Consider the following 19,604-nt stretch of genomic DNA (forward strand, 5'->3'; position numbering starts at 1 on the left):
CCGTATGCTATATGGTTAAATCAATGGTGTCAATCAAATGCACAACTCGTCCCGCAAAAATCAAGCGATGGGGACGGACAAATAAAAAAAGTTACGGCTCCGAGACAAAGGGGAGCAAATAACGGAAACAAAAGATCGTCTGTGGGTAAAGGGGTTAACCATTGCCCGATCAGGCGACTTTTCCATCCGCGTGAGATTTTGCTTTTTGCGGCACAAGTTGTACTTTTGCAGGACACAATTCATTTATCATGCGATACACTGGAACGTGAAATAAAAGCTCAATCCCGCAGATGTTTTCGGTTTTTCACACTTCTTTATTATACAGTAAAACTGACCGTCCAATATGATTCCCCAGCTCAGGACGAGTCCACAGACACCAAACGAGTCTAGTTCTGTTTTTTTCTTCTTTTCTTAAGTGGCACAAACATTTCTTTTTCAAAAATTTGTAAAAAAAAAACATTCTGCTTATGTCGCCATTTTTCAAGACCCGTATGGTTTTTCAGTTTTTGGTTGGATGGGGCTGTGCGAGGGAATATTTTTTTTTGGCATCCTGACATTTTTATCGATACCATTTTGGGGTCGATATGATATTTTGATCACTTCTTACTGTATTTTTTATTGCTTTGTTGCGGTTGCTGAAAAACCATAATTCTCGAGGTCAGAATATTTTTTTTTTCTGATTACGGCATTTACTGATCGGGTTACTTAATTTAATATTTTTATAGATCTGACTTTTACAGATGCAGCAATAACAAGTATGTGGATTTTTTATTTTTTTTTTTATGCAGGAAAAGGGGGATGCTTTTAGCTTTTTTTTTTTTCATATAGTTCTTAAAACTTTTTTTTGCCACTTTTTTTTACTGTATTTAATAGTCCCCTTAGGGGACTTGAAGCTGCGATCATCTGATTGCTCGTGCTGTACATACACGGCATCAGCCCAGCTATGTGTTGTGATGACCACGGTCTCCTATGAACGCCGGCTACAGGATGGTAATCACAGGAGGATCGCCATGACAGGCACGGGTGGTCTTACACACTGGCTTCTAGGGAATTTCTGCCTTCCCACCTTATATAAAACATGGCGGTTGTTTGGCAGTAAGTCCCCGGCAGCTGCATCTCGCCGGTCCCTGCACCAGATCAGAGTAAAGGATACAGTACGTGCCCGCTCCGCCTGCCTGGAGGCTCGGTGGGGTCCTCCTCTGACGGGCTGGTGTCCGGGTGGATAGGGTCTCCTTGCGATCTCCTCTCCTCCTGGTCACCCAGGGTATCAGATTCCTCCCCATGTACGTCATTAGTCTCCAGGTCAGCTGAGGTTTTCTCGGCCTCCCCCGTGGTCTCGTCAGAGCCTCCGTCCTCACAAAGGTCGGGGGTTGGGATTGTGTGTAAATTTCGCTCTTCGATCTTAGCACAGCTCGTGATTCGGGGGTTCTCATCTGAGCTTTGCAGTTCACTAGATCCATCAGACTGATCGACCTTATATTCAGCGCCCTCGCTGTGATCTCCGGCCGGCGGGCTGTCTGCTAGGTCGGGTTCCATGAAATCGGGCTCGGTGTCGGTCACCATACTGGACCAGGGGCTGGTCCTGTCCGTCATGGTGGTGATCTCATTAAGAGTCCGGGGTTCAATAACATTTTCTTCGTACTCCTCGTCGCTGCTGTTGTGGAGATCCAGGAAAAAGCGGCCTTCTCTCACCGCAGGGTCGGACAGGTCATCCATGTTGTCCTCTCCATTAATAGAGAAGGGTGGAGTGTCTTCTCTGGGGTGATCACTCTCATCATCCACTTCCACCGTGTGACCTATGACCTCCGTACTCTCGGGTAGCTGGACAGGAGATGGCGCCTGGGCTGTGTGATGGACCTGACATGTTGCATCGATCCCGCTGTTGGTCGATCCTCGAAAGAGACCATTTTCCTGAAGACCTGGAGCAAAAAAAATAAATAAAACAAAATTATTATTTTTTTCAAATTTAAGGAATTACTGTATGAAGCTCGTGCTACAGGGGCATTCTGGCAACAACAGCTTCCCAAGCGGTGTCAACGACACTGCGGACCCCACATGAGCCGCGATCAGGAGGTCACATGTGACAGGAGACCCAATCCAAGGGGGCGATGGTGCATGTATAGGGGGCTGCAGGGCCGGTGATCTGAGGGGGTTATAGTGCATGTATAGGGGGCTGCACGTCCGTTGATCTGAGGGGGTGATGGTGCATGTATAGGGGGCTGCAGGGCCGGTGATCTGAGGGGGTTATAGTGCATGTATACGGGGCTGCACGGCTGGTAATCTGAAGGGGTGATGGTGCACGTATAGGGGGCTGCACGGCCGTTGATCTGAGGGGGTGATGGTGCATGTATAGGGGGCTGCACGGCTGGTGATCTGAGGGGGTGATGGTGCATGTATAGGGGGCTGCACGGCTGGTGATCTGAGGGGGTGATGGTGCATGTATAGGGGGCTGCACGGCTGGTGATCTGAGGGGGTGATGGTGCACGTATAGGGGGCTGCACGGCCTTTGATCTGAGGGGGTGATGGTGCACGTATGGGGGGGGGGGGCTGCAGGGTCGCTGATCTGAGGGGGGTGATGGTGCACGTATAAGGGGCTGCACGGCCGTTGATCTGAGGGGGTGATGGTGAACGTATAGGGGCTGCACGGCTGGTGATCTGAGGGGGTGATGGTGCATGTATAGGGGGCTGCAGGGTCGCTGATCTGAGGGGGTGATGGTGCACGTATAGGGGCTGCACAGCCGTTGATCTGAGGGGGTGATGGCGCATGTATAGGGGGCTGCAGGGTCGGTGATCTGAGGGGGTGATTGTGCATGTATAGGGGGCTGCACGGCTGGTGATCTGAGGGGGTGATGGTGCACGTATAGGGGGCTGCACGGCCTTTGATCTGAGGGGGTGATGGTGCACGTATGGGGGGGGGGGCTGCAGGGTCGCTGATCTGAGGGGGTGATGGTGCACATATAGGGGGCTGCACGGCCGGTGATCTGAGGGGGCGATAGTGCATGTATAGGGGGCTGCACGGCTGGTAATCTGAAGGGGTGATGGTGGGTGATGGTGCACGTATAGGGGGCTGCATGACTGGTAATCTGAAGGGGTGATGGTGGGTGATGGTGCACGTATAGGGGGCTGCACGGCCGTTGATCTGAGGGGGTGATGGGGCATGTATAGGGGGCTGCAAGGCTGGTAATCTGAAGGGGTGATGGTGCACATACAGGGGGCTGCACGGCTGTTGATCTGAGGGGGTGATAGTGCATGTATAGGGGGCTGCACGGCTGGTAATCTGAAGGGGTGATGGTGCATGTATAGGGGGCTGCACGGCCATTCATCTGAGGGGGTGATGGGGCATGAATAAGAAGCTGCACAGACAGTTATCTGAGGGGGTGATGGTGCATGTATAGGGGCTACACGGCCGGTGATCTGAGGGGGTGATGGGGCATGAATAGGGGGCTGCATGGCTGGTAATCTGAGGGGGTGATGCTGCACGTATTGGGGGCTGCACGGCTGGTAATCTGAGAGGGTGGTGGTGCATTTATAGGAGGTTGCACGTACCGCCGAGGAGGTCGCTGACTTGGGACACTAGAAGGCTGGATCTCGTCAGCAGCAGACGGGTCTCCGTATCTTCGTTGCTTGGTGGTTTTGCCTCCACATCGTGGAGAGATTTCCCTCCCGCCGGTTCGTAGCTCGGCAGACTCCGATACAACTTCTGCTTGAAATATTTCTGGATATCATCAAGTTCACGGAGATTCTTCCTGCAAAACAGACGAACGTTCCTGGATTATTATGGAACACTCCTCCTCACAAGTTTTCTTCCTAATCCTGCCTAGCAATCTGTAATGTACGGTAGGTGCGGTAATAAACTGATCGCCGTCGGCTCCCATTTCCAGCGCTGCTTCGCGCCTCTTCTATGTCTCGTGACTTCTGACTCGCTGGGTCACACTGGGGTTTGTGTGGGGACTGGAAGTCTCTTTCGCAATGGAAGTCTATGGAGCTTCATTCTGAAGAACGAAACTAGCGCAGTCCCTGTGTGAGCCAAAAAAAGAAAAGGAGCGCAGAAGAGGACCGGAGTGGTGTTGGAAACCGGCGATCAGTAAGAATATTATCACACCTACACTACATCATATGGATAGCGAGACAGGATTAGGAAAAAGAATGTTGGACGTGCTTCTATAAAGGGGTTGTCAGGAATACATTCACCAATGCCCACCGTCCCCAGGTCCAGCGCTGCCTCTCTGGTCTCTTTCACAGGCTACAGCATTGAAGTCACGACTATAGAGCACATCCCTGCTGCAGACAATCATTGAGCTCAGTCGACGTAGACTGCACAAGCCGCTGAGCTCAGTGATTGACTGCAGCAGTCACGTGAGCTGAAGTCAAGTCGATACCCCCGCAGAGTCGCTGCTGGGCCGGGGAGAATCAGGATTTTTATTGTCTTTGGGGGTGAGGGTGGAGGAATGTATTCTTGGAAAACCTCTTTAATTCAGGTAATACGTAAATGAAGTTGAAATATCCCTTTAAAAAAAGGTTGTCCAAGATCAAGTGGAAAGAAAAGGGTCTTGCCTTGTACTTTAGTAACTGTGTGCAGTTTTGCAAATCAAATCCAAAAGCAGCCAGTGGAAAAGAGAAAAACAAGCTGATGCAATGGAAAGGAAGTCTCGTCCCCCTCCAGTATGGTTCCATCATTACGGCAGGACCCCTCATCCTCACCTGAGTGCAGACAGCAGAGCGGTGCGTGACGCCTGCGGCAGAGCGTCCATGTGCTCTGCGCTCCACGTGTTCCTCTCCGCCTGCTGGACTGACTCTTGGAAGCGACGCATGGTCTCCATATGTTCTTCGTGCCCTACTGATGGGAATATATTCTCCCTGCAAGAGTAAGACATGAAGAATGTAGGAAAAACCGGAGGACAATCACAACGAGTACATCACACCGAGCAGATCACACCGAGCAGATCACACCGAGCACATCACACCGAGCACATCACACCGAGCACATCACACCGAGCACATCACACCGAGCACATCACACCGAGCACATCACACCGAGCACATCACACCGAGCACATCACACCGAGCACATCACACCGAGCAGATCACACCGAGCACATCACACCGAGCACATCACACCGAGCACATCACACCGAGCACATCACACCGAGCACATCACACCGAGCACATCACACCGAGCACATCACACCGAGCACATCACACCGAGCACATCACACCGAGCACATCACACCGAGCACATCACACCGAGCACATCACACCGAGCACATCACACCGAGCACATCACACCGAGCACATCACACCGAGCACATCACACCGAGCACATCACACCGAGCACATCACACCGAGTACAATCACACCGAGTACAATCACACCGAGCACATCACACCGAGCACATCACACCGAGCACATCACACCGAGCACATCACACCGAGCACATCACACCGAGCACATCACACCGAGCACATCACACCGAGCACATCACACCGAGCACATCACACCGAGCACATCACACCGAGCACATCACACCGAGCACATCACACCGAGCACATCACACCGAGCACATCACACCGAGCACATCACACCGAGCACATCACACCGAGCACATCACACCGAGCACATCACACCGAGCACATCACACCGAGCACATCACACCGAGCACATCACACCGAGCACATCACACCGAGCACATCACACCGGAGCACAATCACACCGAGTACAATCACACCGAATACAATCACACCGAGTACAATCACACCGAGTACAATCACACCGAGATCATCCTGCTCGCTTTGTCCGGAAGCTTCACTTCTTATTCCATCTTGAGACCTGCATGTGATGGTGCAGTCATCTTACCTGTTACTGGCCTGGCATGGCACGTCGGCGAGGTCTGCAGGAGGGGGCGCAGGGTACCCGGTGACCGGACCACACAGAGCCGGACTGGAGTGATAAAGGGAAGACGGATGTGAAAAGACCTGGAAAACGAAAATGAGACTATAATAAGTAAAGCACCGCAGGCTGAACTATTTTAGGGGATTTACACTGCCCCCCTGCAATCACCACCATTTATATCTGAAGCTGGGAATGTCGTCGCAGGGCCCTGTAACCATCAGCGGCCCCTAGGATGCTGGGATTCGTGTGGGGGCAGAGGACGTATTTGGACCGGGGGGCACATCCGTTCAGCCGACCCCTGCTCTATACATTCTCACTACACAGCATCGCCACCTACTTTCTTAGTAAACCTTTACAGGGGCATTACCCACCTCAGGACATCTGGGTGAGGCCTCGTTCCTCAGCCGTCTCTCCTCCTTCAGATGCGAGATGTTTTCCAGAGGGGTGATGGACACTTTGATCTGACCTTGGCAATGACCCGTGAAATCGCCGATATTGTACCATCCGCACACGGACAGAAAGCCGGAAAGTAAAGGAGAGAGATCCACAGAGGCGAAGCCCAGGACTCGTTCCACATCTGCAAGAAATCAGAGAAAGGATTGATACCGTGAAGATTGGAGCAAACTGCAGTATGTTCACTTTCTCCACGTCAGGCTGGAGACTGCAAAAGGAGCGGGCAGAGCGAGGATAATCTGCACTGTGCAGCAGGTCGGCATCGCTGGTAATGGCCAAATGACCCGTCCACCTGCGGGGGTGCATGTGCATGCACTGAAGGGGGTTACCGGCAACCGTAGGCAATCGGCAGGATAGAGGCACCGGGACACCGAGGCTGGCTGGATGGATACTGGCGCAAAACCCTGTAAGTAGTGCGCGCTTCATTGTCTCGGAAACCGGCTACTCTGTCCCAGCAGTGGTGACCGGTACCCGAGGCAATAAGTGGCAAGTAACAGGATCTGCAGGACCCATCCATTCTAGAAAAAGGGGAGGATTTTAAGTAAGAAGTAAATTGCAAAGTTGCTTTTTTGCCGTTGTTGTTTTACAAGCAACTTAGCACATTTTACCCAATTAATAAGATGAGAGGGTTAATAATGGTGCGGCTTTAAAACCCCGGACAACCCCAGTCCTTGCTCTGTCGTCAGTAACTTACCGGCTGCTTTGTGCCACACCTTGAACACTAAGGTTTGTTGAGGGTCGACAAGAAGCTCATTGCTCAATCTACAGACACGGAGAATAAGAAAGGAAAACGATACTGAGTCGGCGAGTCAGTCCAGGGCGCAGGAGTCTGGTCATTTCTGGTCCCATACGGGCCGTCGGGCGCAGCCGATATCTAGTTTCTATTCTTTCCATATCAATGCGGTTATTCTGCAGCAGGTGATTAGATTTCTGCAAACTCCTTTCAAATCGTTGGGATTTTTGAAGAAATGTCTAATGTGAATCCACCGAATACAAATCTATAGGTTACTCCGTCGATGTCCAATAAGGGGCCATGTCGCCTGGTCGGGGGTGACAGGACTAGCAACAATTTACCCAATGCAAAAACTTTGGGTTAAAAGAGTTCTACACCCATCCGGGGACACTGATGACACATTTCTGACTTGTTAATGGTTTTTTGGTACCTACCGGACTTGGTGCTGGAAATTCCAGGTTGGGGAGTCTGTGCGGTCAATGATGGGGGTAGTTACGGGGGTTGTAGTACCAGCGATGGGGAAGGACACGGAACAACTAGGGACGGCCACGGCTCTCTCGGTCAGAGGACTGCCTGCAATGACCCGCTGATTAGTACGATTTCACATCTCCTGGATTCCGGTCCTTGCATCTAATCCGTACCTTTTAAGCTGAGATGCATCGCCCGCTCCACCAGAACACTCACAGAGAACGTGGCTTCCAGCTCCGCGGCCGCCGGCTCACCGCCAAGACTCAGGGATTTATCACTTTGCTCTTTCTGGGCCGACTTCTTGTGACCTTCTGGCTTCTCCTCAGTATATTCCTGGGAGACTTCTCGCACCTCGTAATCCTCGGGAAGGCTCTCGTCCTCCGGAGAACTGGGGCATCGGGCGCTTGATGACGGATGATAGGCAGAGCTCAGGCACAGGTGAACCCTCACCGCTGCGCCCCACAGATTGGGTGCATTGTGCTTAAAAAGGGGATAAACACCTGAAATATTAGAAGAATCTGAATTAAAGGGGCTGGAGGACAAATAGGGGGAGGGTCAGCGCCTTATGTGGTTTAGTGGCTGTTCTCGTGAAGAGATTGTGATCGGAGCTGCAGTATCAGCCACTAGACGGTGTACAAAGGTGCCGCGTTCAAGCCGCTCTGGACCCCGATATCAGACCCCAATTAATCTGAGGATGATGACCTGTCCATAATATCTAAGCCCTGGATGATGGCTTTCCAGGATTTCTACGTTGATGGGTTAGAATCACTGCATTTCACATGGGGGGGCAGCAATGGTCGTTCACCTACCACTAACAGAGAGGGTCCGGGAGGTGTCTTCTGACAGGGCGGTAAGGTCCACGTAGGCACACCCAAGCAGACGGTCAGTGTCTTGAGGTCTCGGCCCACTGGTGTCCTTCCCGTAGGAACGCCAGATCTGGATTTCCAGCTTCTCTTCCCGGAGATACCACACAAGCGGCTGATGTTTCGTCAGCTCCACAGTCCTCGTTTGCTCGAACCCCACCGTGGCCCGTTGGCCGTCCTCGGATACAGTTGGCCTTCTTAACGGCGAGCAGACGGCGTCTTTATCGTACAGCTTGTACCTCAGGTAGCAGTAGGTGCTCTTATGGAGGCGCTTGTGGCCGGCCAGCAGGAGACAGTGCACCGGGAGCCAGATCTTGGGGGTAGTAACAGAGAGATTGACCAGTTCGTCATCGCCAGCCGGGTCACCACCCTCATCCTCCGTCCATCCCAGGCCTCGGGCCGCCTCCAGGACACGTTCTCTGTCGGCGTGATGAGCAAAGCGGACACAAAGCTCCAGGCCGCCGACAACAGCGTCCAACACCCCCGCCGCACTGGGAAGTGTGAGGTCTTCAGAGACCATTACTGGGAACCAGCCGGAAATTCCTAGAAGAGGACACAGAAGTGTAAGGCGGTCGTTACCCAGATCATCAGAGGAGCTGTACTCTTCCTACGGGACCAGTGCAGACACCTTCGGGTGTTAGGGCTCAAAATGAGATGTAAAAACTCTAACCTGTGGGTTAGGTCTACAAAGAAACCTCTATAGATGTAGATCTGGAATATTCGCAGTAATACTCAACCACAGGTCACCTGATCTCTTGGTCAGCAGCTCTCTGGTCGGGATCCTCACCACTCCCAGCAGATGGTCGCGCGCCGGCTGAGCTCTGCTTGCACCAGCTGCAAGAAAAAAACGTTCATTAATATCTTCATGTGCAAAATCCTCCGGGCAACATATATAACTGGAGCTTCTATCAGAGAGCGCAGCTGCAGTGCAAAGTACGGGAAGGAGGCAACGACCGATCACTGCTGTTAACCCTTTACAGTCTGAGATTCCAGGAGAACTTGCAGCAGAACGTCCGCGTCTGCCTCTAGCTCGCTCCATCCTCCTCCATAGACCTTAAAGAACAGGGATGTGACAGTCTGGATTCGCTGACGGAGCATTATAGACTGCGATATTAGTAGCAAGATACTGCAGTATACAGAACAACTGATCAAACGATCGCAGGGTCAATTCCCCCCAGAAACGTAAAAAAAATAAAAGATATAAGAAAAATAGTAAAATTCCTGTGTCACGCCAAAGACGCGCCCGGGAACATTAAATATATGTTAATTCGACGAATCCGTAAAAGCCCGGTCATTTAACCCCTTCATGACCAGGGGTATTTTCGTTTTTGCGTTCTCATTTTTCGCTCCCCTCCTTCCCAGAGCCATAACTTTTTTATTTTTCTGCCACTATGGCCGTGTGAGGGCTTGTTTTTTGCGTGAAGAGTTGTACTTTTGAACGACACCATTGGTTTTAACATATCTTTTACTGGAAAACAGGAAAAAAATTCCAAGTGCGTTAAAATTGTAAAAAAAGTGCAATCCCACTTGATTTTTGTTTGGCTTTTTTTACCGTGTTCAGTAAATGCTAAAACTAACCTGCCATTATGATTCTCCAGGTCAGTACGAGTTCATAGACTCCAAACATGTCTACGTTATTTTTTATCTAAGTGGTGAAAAAAAATTCCAAACTTTGCTAAAAAAAAAAAAAAAAAAAAAAAATTTAAAATTTCGCCATTTTCCAATACCTGTTGCGTCCTCCATTTTTAATGATCTGGGTTCAGGTGAAGGCTTATTTTTTGCGCCGTGCTGAAGTTTTTAATGATTCCATTTTGGTGCAGATATGATCTTTTGATCGCCCGTTATTCCATTTTAATGCAATGTCACGGCGACCAAAAAAACGTAATTCTGGTGTTTTTAATTTTTTTCTCGCTACGCCGTTTAGCGATCGGGTTAATCCTTTTTCGGGTGATTCTGAACGCGGCGATACCAAATATGTGTATGTTTGATTTTATGAGGCGAAAGGGGGGTGATTTGATCTTTTAGATTTTTTTTTATAAACATTTTTTTTTTTTGCCATCTAATATATAAAGCTGAATGTGTGTGTGTGTGTATGTATGTATGTATGTATGTATGTATGTATGTATGTCCGGGATTGGCATCTGAACCGTAGCAGCTACAGCCACAAAATTTTGCACAGTCACACGTCTGGACCCCGAGAGCGTCATAGGCTATGTTGTGAGGTGAAATTTTAACCCCGCGCTTTCCAATTCACCAAACAATTTTGCCCCTATCTACATAATGGGGAAAAAATGAAAGGAAAAGTGTTGGAGGCAAATTAACAGCTGCCAGATGTGAACAAGGGGGACTTAAAGAATGACAGCGATGGCACCAAAGAGTATATACTGTACAGTTGCTAAGGTGGGGCCCCAACATGGGATAATCACACCACCACGGGGATATGAACACACACACAAAATGCGCCACACACTACCACGTGCTCGAACACATATACCACCCTCAGTGCACATTTCACCACACATACACCAACCTCGCCACATAAAAGTAGAAACACAAAAGTCGCCGCTCAAAACTCGCCACGCGCAAAACTCTCCACATGCAAAACTCGCCACACGTGCAAAACTCGCCACACGCAAAACTTGCACACGCAGAAAAATTGCCACACGCAGAAAAATTGCCACATGCACAAAAGTTGCAACACATGCAAAAGTTGCCTCACACAAAACTTGCACATACTCAAAAGGCACCACACATAAAACTCGCCACGCGCAAAACTCGCCATGCGCAAAACTTGCTGCACACAACTTGCTACACTAACCTGTCACATGCAACTCGACACACAAAAAGTTGCTACACGCATGTCGCCACACAAAACTCATCTCACAAAAGTCCCTACATGCATGTCGCCACACGCAACTCAACACACACAACTTGACACACGAAACTCGCCCTAAAACACACACAAGTCTGGTATCCTTCAAAAATAAAAATCTGATTAATAAGCAGACAAACTACAAGAGCAACAAATGTACCATATAGGAATCCGGCAGCTGTCAGTCACATGACCAGTCTATTATGTGTATGTGTGAGCTAATATATACTGCCAGGGGGTGGGCTTACTGTTGGCTGGGGATTTATCAGGCTGCCATTTTAGCTTACAAATACTGAGGTAAAAATACTGACCAAATAACGTGTGAACGAGGGCTAATACAGGAGGAGATGGCATACAGCTATATACTATATACAGGAGATGACACACAGGTATATACTATTTACAGGGGAGATGACACACAGGTATATACTATATACAGGAGGAGATGACACACAGATATATACTATATACAGGAGAGATGACACACAGGTATATACTATATAGAGGAGGAGATGACATACAGGTACATACTACATACAGGAGGAGATGACATACAGGTATATACTATATACAGGAGGAGATGACACACAGGTATATACTATATACAGGAGCAGATTACCTACAGGTATATAGTATATACAGGAGGAGATGACACAGGTATATGCTATGTATAGGAGGAGATGACATACAGGTATATACTATATACAGGAGATGACACACAGATATATACTATATATAGGTGAGATGACACACAGGTATATACTATATACAGGAGATTACATACAGGTATATCTAATATATAAAGCTGAATGTGTGTATGTATGTATGTGTGTATGTCCGGGATTGGCATCTGTACCGTCGCAGCTACAGCCACAAAATTTTGCACAGTCACACGTCTGGACCCCGAGAGCGTCATAGGCTATGTTGTGAGGTGAAATTTTAACCCCGCGCGTTCCAATTCACCAAACAATTTTGCTCCTATCTACATAATGGGGAAAAAGTGAAGGGAAAAGTGTTGGAGGAAAATTGACAGCTGCCAGATGTGAACAATGAGGACTTAAAGAATGAGAGCGATGGCGACAAAGAGTATATACCGTACAGTTGCTAAGGTGGGGCCCCGACATGGGATACTCACCACACACGGGGATATGAACACAAACACAAAATGCGCCACACACTACCACGTGCTTGAACACATATACCACCCTCAGCACACATTTCACCACACACACACACCAACCTCGCCACATAAAAGTCGAAACACAAAAGTCACCACTCAAAACTCGCTACATGCAAAACTCGCCATATGCAAAACTAGGCTCACGCAAAACTCGCCACACGTGCAAAACTCACCTCATGGAAAACTCACCTCATGCAAAACTTGCACACACAGAAAAATTGCCACATGTACAAAAGTTGCACCACATGCAAAAGTTGCCTCACACAAAACTTGCACATACTCAAAAGGCACCACACATAAAACTCGCCACGCGCAAAACTCGCCATGCACAAATCTTGCTGCACACAACTTGCTACACTAACCTGTCACATGCAACTCAACACACAAAATGTTGCTACACGCATGTCGCCACACAAAACTCATCTCACAAAAGTCGCTACATGCATGTCGCCACACGCAACTCAACACACACAACTTGACACATAAAACTCGCCCTAAAACACACACAAGTCTGGTATTGTCCTTCAAAAATAAAAATCTGATTAATAAGCAAACTACAAGAGCAACAAATGTACCATATAGGAAATACGGCAGCTGTCAGTCACATGACCTGTCTATTATGTGTATGTGTGAGCTAATATATACTGCCAGGGGGGAGGGCTTCCTGTTGGCTGGGGATTTATCAGGCTGCCAATAGCAACCAATCACAGCTCAGCTTCTATTTTGCTACAGTTAATTAACCTGAGCTCTGATTGGTTAATATAGGCAACAAAGACATTCTCAGTATAACAAAGCTAATATATGTTGTGAAATGCTTCTATTTGCTTAGTTTTTGCCTTTTAATAATTACATTTCTATCTATTTGTTTTGTGGTTTTTGTGTGCAGAATAAATTTTTGTTAACACATTCTATTTTGCTAACAGCAGTCATTAACCCGGGCGAAGCCGGGTAGTACAGCTAGTCTATATATATAATTGTCTAAGGTACACTTCCGTCTGTTTGTCTGTATCGGAAATCCCGCGTCGCTGATTGGTCGCGGCCAGCCGGCCGCGACCAATCAGCGACTGGCACAGTCAGGCCGCGAATTCGCCCCTCCCTACTCCCCTCCAGTCAGTGCCCACTCCCTACTCCCCAGTCAGTGCCCCCATAGCGGTTTAGCAGTCCGTTAACGCAGCTATTAACCCTGTGTGACCAACTTTTTACTATTGATGCTATGCAGCATCAATAGCAAAAAGATTTAATGTTAAAAATAATAAAAAAAATAAAAAATCATTATGTTCTCACCTTCCGGCGCCTTTCCCGCTCCTTGCGACGCTCCGGTCCCAAGAATGCATTGCTGCAATGACCGGACATGACGTAGCGGTCTTGCGAGATGATGACGTAGCAGTCTCGCCAGACTGCTACATCATCAAGTGTTATTGCCGCAATGCATTTTTGGGACCGGAGCGGTGCGAGGAGCATCGCGAAACGCCTGGCTGGATCCGGGGGCCGCCGGAAGGTGAGTATATAACAATTTTTTATTTTAATTCTTTTTTTAACAGGGATATGATGCTCACATTGCTATATACTACGTGGGCTGTGTTATATACTACGAGGGCTGTTATATACTATGTGGGCTGTGTTATATACAACGTGGGCTGTGTTATATGCTGCGTGGGCTGTTATGTGCTGCGTGGGCTGTGTTATATGCTGCGTGGGCTGTGTTATATGCTGCGTGGGCTGTGTTATATGCTGCGTGGGTTGTGTTATATGCTGCGTGGGCTGTGCTATATACTACGTGGGCTGTGCTATATACTACGTGGGCTGTGTTATAATCTGCGTGGCCTGTGCTATATACTGCGTGGCCTGTGTTATATACTAAGTCTCTGATCTATATACTACGTGGGCTGTGCTATATACTACGTGGGCTGTGTTATAAACTGCGTGAGCTGTGTTATATACTGCGTGGCCTGTGTAATATACTACGTCTCTGTGCTATATACTACGTCGGCTGTGTTATATACTACGTGAGCTGTGTTATAAACTGCGTGAGCTGTGTTATAAACTGCGTGGCCTGTGTTATATACTATGTCTCTGTGCTATATACTAAGTCTCTGTGCTATATATTACGTGGGCTGTGCTATATAATGCGTGGCCTGTGCTATATACTATGTCTCTGTGCTATATACTACGTGGGCTGTGCTATATACTGCATTAGCTGTGTTATATATTGCGTGGCCTGTGTTATATACGTCTCTGTGCTATATACTACGTGGCTGTGCAATATACTACGTGGCTGTGTTATATACTACATGGGCTGTGTTCTATACTGCGTGGCCTGTGTTATATACTACGTCTCTGTGCTATATACTACGTGTGCTGTGTTATATACTACGTGGCTGTGCTATATACTACGTGGCTGTGCTATATACTACGTGGCTGTGCTATATACTACGTGGCTGTGCTATATACTACGTCTATGTGCTATATATTACGTGACTGTGTTATACACTACGTGGCTGTGCTGTATGTCTGTGTTATATACTACATGGCTGTGTTATATACTACGTTGCTGTGCTATATACTACGTTGCTGTGCTATATACTATGTGGCTGTGCTATATACTATGTGGCTGTGCTACATACTACGTGGCTATGCAATATACTACGCGGCTAGGCAATATATTACGTGACTGTGCTATATACTACGTGGCTGTGCTATATACTACGTGGCCTGTGTTATATACGTTTACTACGTGGCCTGTGTTATATACTACGTTGCCTGTGTTATATACTACGTTGCCTGTGTTATATACTACGTTGCCTGTGTTATATACTACGTGGCCTGTGTTATATACTACGTGGCCTGTGCTATATACTACGTGGCCTGTGCTATATACTACGTGGGCTGTGCTATATACTGCGTGTTAAATGCCGCTGACAGAGTTTGACAGCGGCATTTAAAGGGTTAAAAGCCCTGTGCTTTCGACACAGTTGACCACTGCCTCCTACTACAGATCCTCTCCTCCTTTGGCATCAAAGACCTCGCCCTATCCTGGATCACCTCGCACCTTTCCAATCGCACATTCAGTGTCTCCCACTCCCACACTACCTCCTCATCCCACCCTCTCTCTGTTGGAGTCCCCCAAGGCTCTCTTCTAGGACCCCTGCTCTTCTCAATCTATACACTTGGCCTGGGACAACTCAAAGTCTCATGCATTCCAGTACCACCTTTATGCTGATGACACTCAGATCTACCTCTCTGGCCCAGACGTCACCGCTCTGCTGTCCAGAATCCCAGAGTGCCTATCAGCCATATCCTCCTTCTTCTCCTCTCGCTTCCTCAAACTCAATGTGGACAAATCTGAACTCATCATCTTTCCTCCATCCCACAAATCTTCCTTACCTGACCTATCTATCGCAATCACTGACATCATGCTTTCCCCCGTACCGGAAGTCCGCTGCCTCAGAGTAACCTTCGACTCTGCCCTGTCCTTCAAACCGCTCATCCAAGCTCTTTCCACCTCCTGTCGCCTCCAGCTCAAAAATATCTCCAGAATCCGTCCTTTCCTCAACCCTCAATCTACTAAAATGCTTGTGCATGCCCTCATCATCTCCTGCCTTGACTACTGCAACATCCTTTTCTGTGGCCTCCCTGCTAACACCCTCGCACCTCTCCAGTCCATCCTTAACTCTGCTGCCCGACTAATTCATCTCTCTCCTCGCTACTCCTCTGCTTCCCCCTCTGCAAATCTCTTCACTGGCTCCCATTCCCTCAGCGCATCCAGTTCATATTACTAACACTGACCTACAAAGCCATCCATAACCTGTCTCCTCCATATATCTCCGAACTAATCTCCCAATATCTTCCCTCACGTAATCTCTGGTCCTCCCAAGACCTCCTTCTCTCCTCCACACTTATTCGCTCCTCATCCAATCGCCTCCAAGACTTCTCCCGAATATCCCCCATCCTCTGGAAATCTCTGCCCCAACATGTCCGACTATCAACCACATTCGGATCCTTCAGACGGAACCTGAAAACTCATCTCTTCAGGAAAGCCTACAGCCTGCACTGACCCCGCTGCCTCCTCATCACTACCGAAGCTACCGCCTCACCAACACCGGAGCTCCTGCAACCCCCGACCTATTGTCTCCTTCCCCACCATCCTGTAGAATGTAAGCCCGCAAGGGCAGGGTCCTCGCCCCTCTGTATCAGTCTGTCATTGTTAGTTTGTATACTGTAAGTGATATCTGTAACTTGTATGTAACCCCTTCTCATGTACGGCACCATGGAATCAATGGTGCTATATAAATAAATAATAATAATAATAATAATAACAGCCTCGGAAGGATCACAATTCCTCCCTCGGATGTTGGAGGCACATGTCAGCTGTTCAAAACAGCTGACATGTGCCGGGAAAGATGTGGGATCACTGCTGGGGCGTAATAGCTAGTGGACACACAGCCAATCTGAGACCACAGATTTCTGCTTGTTTGCATCTTGTAAATATAAAGCTGTGGCCGCCTTTCTCTTGATCTGGGCATTATGGATGTGGTCTCCCTCGGCTGTGTGTCCACTAGTCGGCCCAGTCCCTCAGCCCTTAGCTACATGCGTGTCACTTGACAAACGGTAAGATTTTTAATATTAGAGTTAGCACAGTCCCTATTACATTGCCTTGATGAGGCGGGATCGCTTTAGCTTTTTTATATATCCAAAAAACATGTTACCTGGGTATCGCAAGTTATTATTATTCACAATGCTATTTATTTACTGCAAGGCCTTTAATCGTTGTGTTTCTGTCTTTGGTTTTCTCGGTATATAGTATCTGGGACTCAGTATATAGTATATTATATGCTGAGGAGTATACGGGACTCCATATATTATATACTCAGGAGTATACGGGACTCCATATATTATATACTCAGGAGTATACGGGACTCCATATATTATATACTCAGGCGTATACGGGACTCCATATATTATATACTCAGGAGCATACGGGACTCCATATATTATATACTCAGGAGTATACGGGACTCCATATATTATATACTCAGGAGTATACGGGACTCGGTACATTATATAGTCAGCAGTATACGGGACTCAGTATATTATATACTCAGGAGTATACAGGACTCAGCATATAGTATATTATATACTCAGCAGTATATGGGACTCGGTACATTATATACTCAGCAGTATACAGGACTCGGTATATTATATACTCAGCAGTATACGGGACTCCATATATTATATACTCAGGAGTATACGGGACTCAGCATATAGTACATTATATAGTCAGCAGTATACGGGACTCGGTATATTATATACTCAGGAGTATACGGGACTCGGTATATTATATACTCAGCAGTATACGGGACTCGGTATATTATATACTCAGCAGTATACGGGACTCGGTATATTATATACTCAGGAGTATACGGGACTCGGTATATTATATACTCAGCAGTATACGGGACTCGGTACATTATATACTCAGCAGTATACGGGACTCGGTATATTATATACTCAGGAGTATACGGGACTCAGCATATAGTACATTATATACTCAGCAGTATACGGGACTCCATATATTATATACTCAGGAGTATACAGGACTCGGTATATTATATACTCAGGAGTATACGGGACTCAGCATATAGTATATTATATACTCAGCAGTATACGGGACTCCATATATTATATACTCAGGAGTATACGGGACTCCATATATTATATACTCAGGAGTATACGGGACTCCATATATTATATACTCAGCAGTATATGGGACTCGGTATATTATATACTCAGGAGTATACAGGACTCAGCATATAGTATATTATATACTCAGCAGTATATGGGACTCGGTACATTATATACTCAGGAGTATACGGGACTCGGTACATTATATACTCAGGAGTATACGGGACTCAGCATATAGTATATTATATACTCACAGTATACGGGACTCCATATATTATATACTCAGCAGTATACGGGACTCGGTATATTATATACTCAGGAGTATATGGGACTCGGTACATTATATACTCAGGAGTATACGGGACTCAGCATATAGTATATTATATACTCACAGTATACGGGACTCCATATATTATATACTCAGCAGTATACGGGACTCGGTATATTATATACTCAGGAGTATATGGGACTCGGTACATTATATACTCAGGAGTATACGGGACTCAGCATATAGTATATTATATACTCACAGTATACGGGACTCCATATATTATATACTCAGCAGTATACGGGACTCGGTATATTATATACTCAGGAGTATATGGGACTCGGTACATTATATAATCAGCAGTATACAGGACTCGGTATATTATATACTCATCAGTATACGGGACCCTGTATATTATATACTCAGGAGTATACGGGACTCAGCATATAGTACATTATATACTCAGCAGTATACGGGACTCCATATATTATATACTCAGGAGTATACAGGACTCGGTATATTATATACTCAGGAGTATACGGGACTCAGCATATAGTATATTATATACTCAGCAGTATACGGGACTCCATATATTATATACTCAGGAGTATACGGGACTCCATATATTATATACTCAGGAGTATACGGGACTCCATATATTATATACTCAGCAGTATATGGGACTCGGTATATTATATACTCAGGAGTATACAGGACTCAGCATATAGTATATTATATACTCAGCAGTATATGGGACTCGGTACATTATATACTCAGGAGTATACGGGACTCGGTACATTATATACTCAGGAGTATACGGGACTCAGCATATAGTATATTATATACTCACAGTATACGGGACTCCATATATTATATACTCAGCAGTATACGGGACTCGGTATATTATATACTCAGGAGTATATGGGACTCGGTACATTATATACTCAGGAGTATACGGGACTCAGCATATAGTATATTATATACTCACAGTATACGGGACTCCATATATTATATACTCAGCAGTATACGGGACTCGGTATATTATATACTCAGGAGTATATGGGACTCGGTACATTATATACTCAGGAGTATACGGGACTCAGCATATAGTATATTATATACTCACAGTATACGGGACTCCATATATTATATACTCAGCAGTATACGGGACTCGGTATATTATATACTCAGGAGTA

General features: G+C 47.0%; 1 protein-coding gene across 1 annotated transcript in view; it reads right to left on the reverse strand.

Moving 5' to 3' along the window:
* Positions 1-19,604, reverse strand: part of C2CD3 (C2 domain containing 3 centriole elongation regulator) — a 51,740-nt gene that overhangs the window by 12,270 nt on the left and 19,866 nt on the right. Inside the window, 10 exon segments of the mRNA XM_077298789.1 lie at positions 1,154-1,919; positions 3,547-3,746; positions 4,702-4,857; positions 5,854-5,972; positions 6,261-6,466; positions 7,037-7,104; positions 7,510-7,648; positions 7,717-8,043; positions 8,353-8,949; positions 9,154-9,240. Coding sequence (XP_077154904.1) covers positions 1,154-1,919; positions 3,547-3,746; positions 4,702-4,857; positions 5,854-5,972; positions 6,261-6,466; positions 7,037-7,104; positions 7,510-7,648; positions 7,717-8,043; positions 8,353-8,949; positions 9,154-9,240 — 2,665 coding nt within the window.

This window comes from Ranitomeya variabilis, chromosome 3 (assembly GCF_051348905.1).
Source record: "Ranitomeya variabilis isolate aRanVar5 chromosome 3, aRanVar5.hap1, whole genome shotgun sequence".
NCBI classification, from domain to species: domain Eukaryota; kingdom Metazoa; phylum Chordata; class Amphibia; order Anura; family Dendrobatidae; genus Ranitomeya; species Ranitomeya variabilis.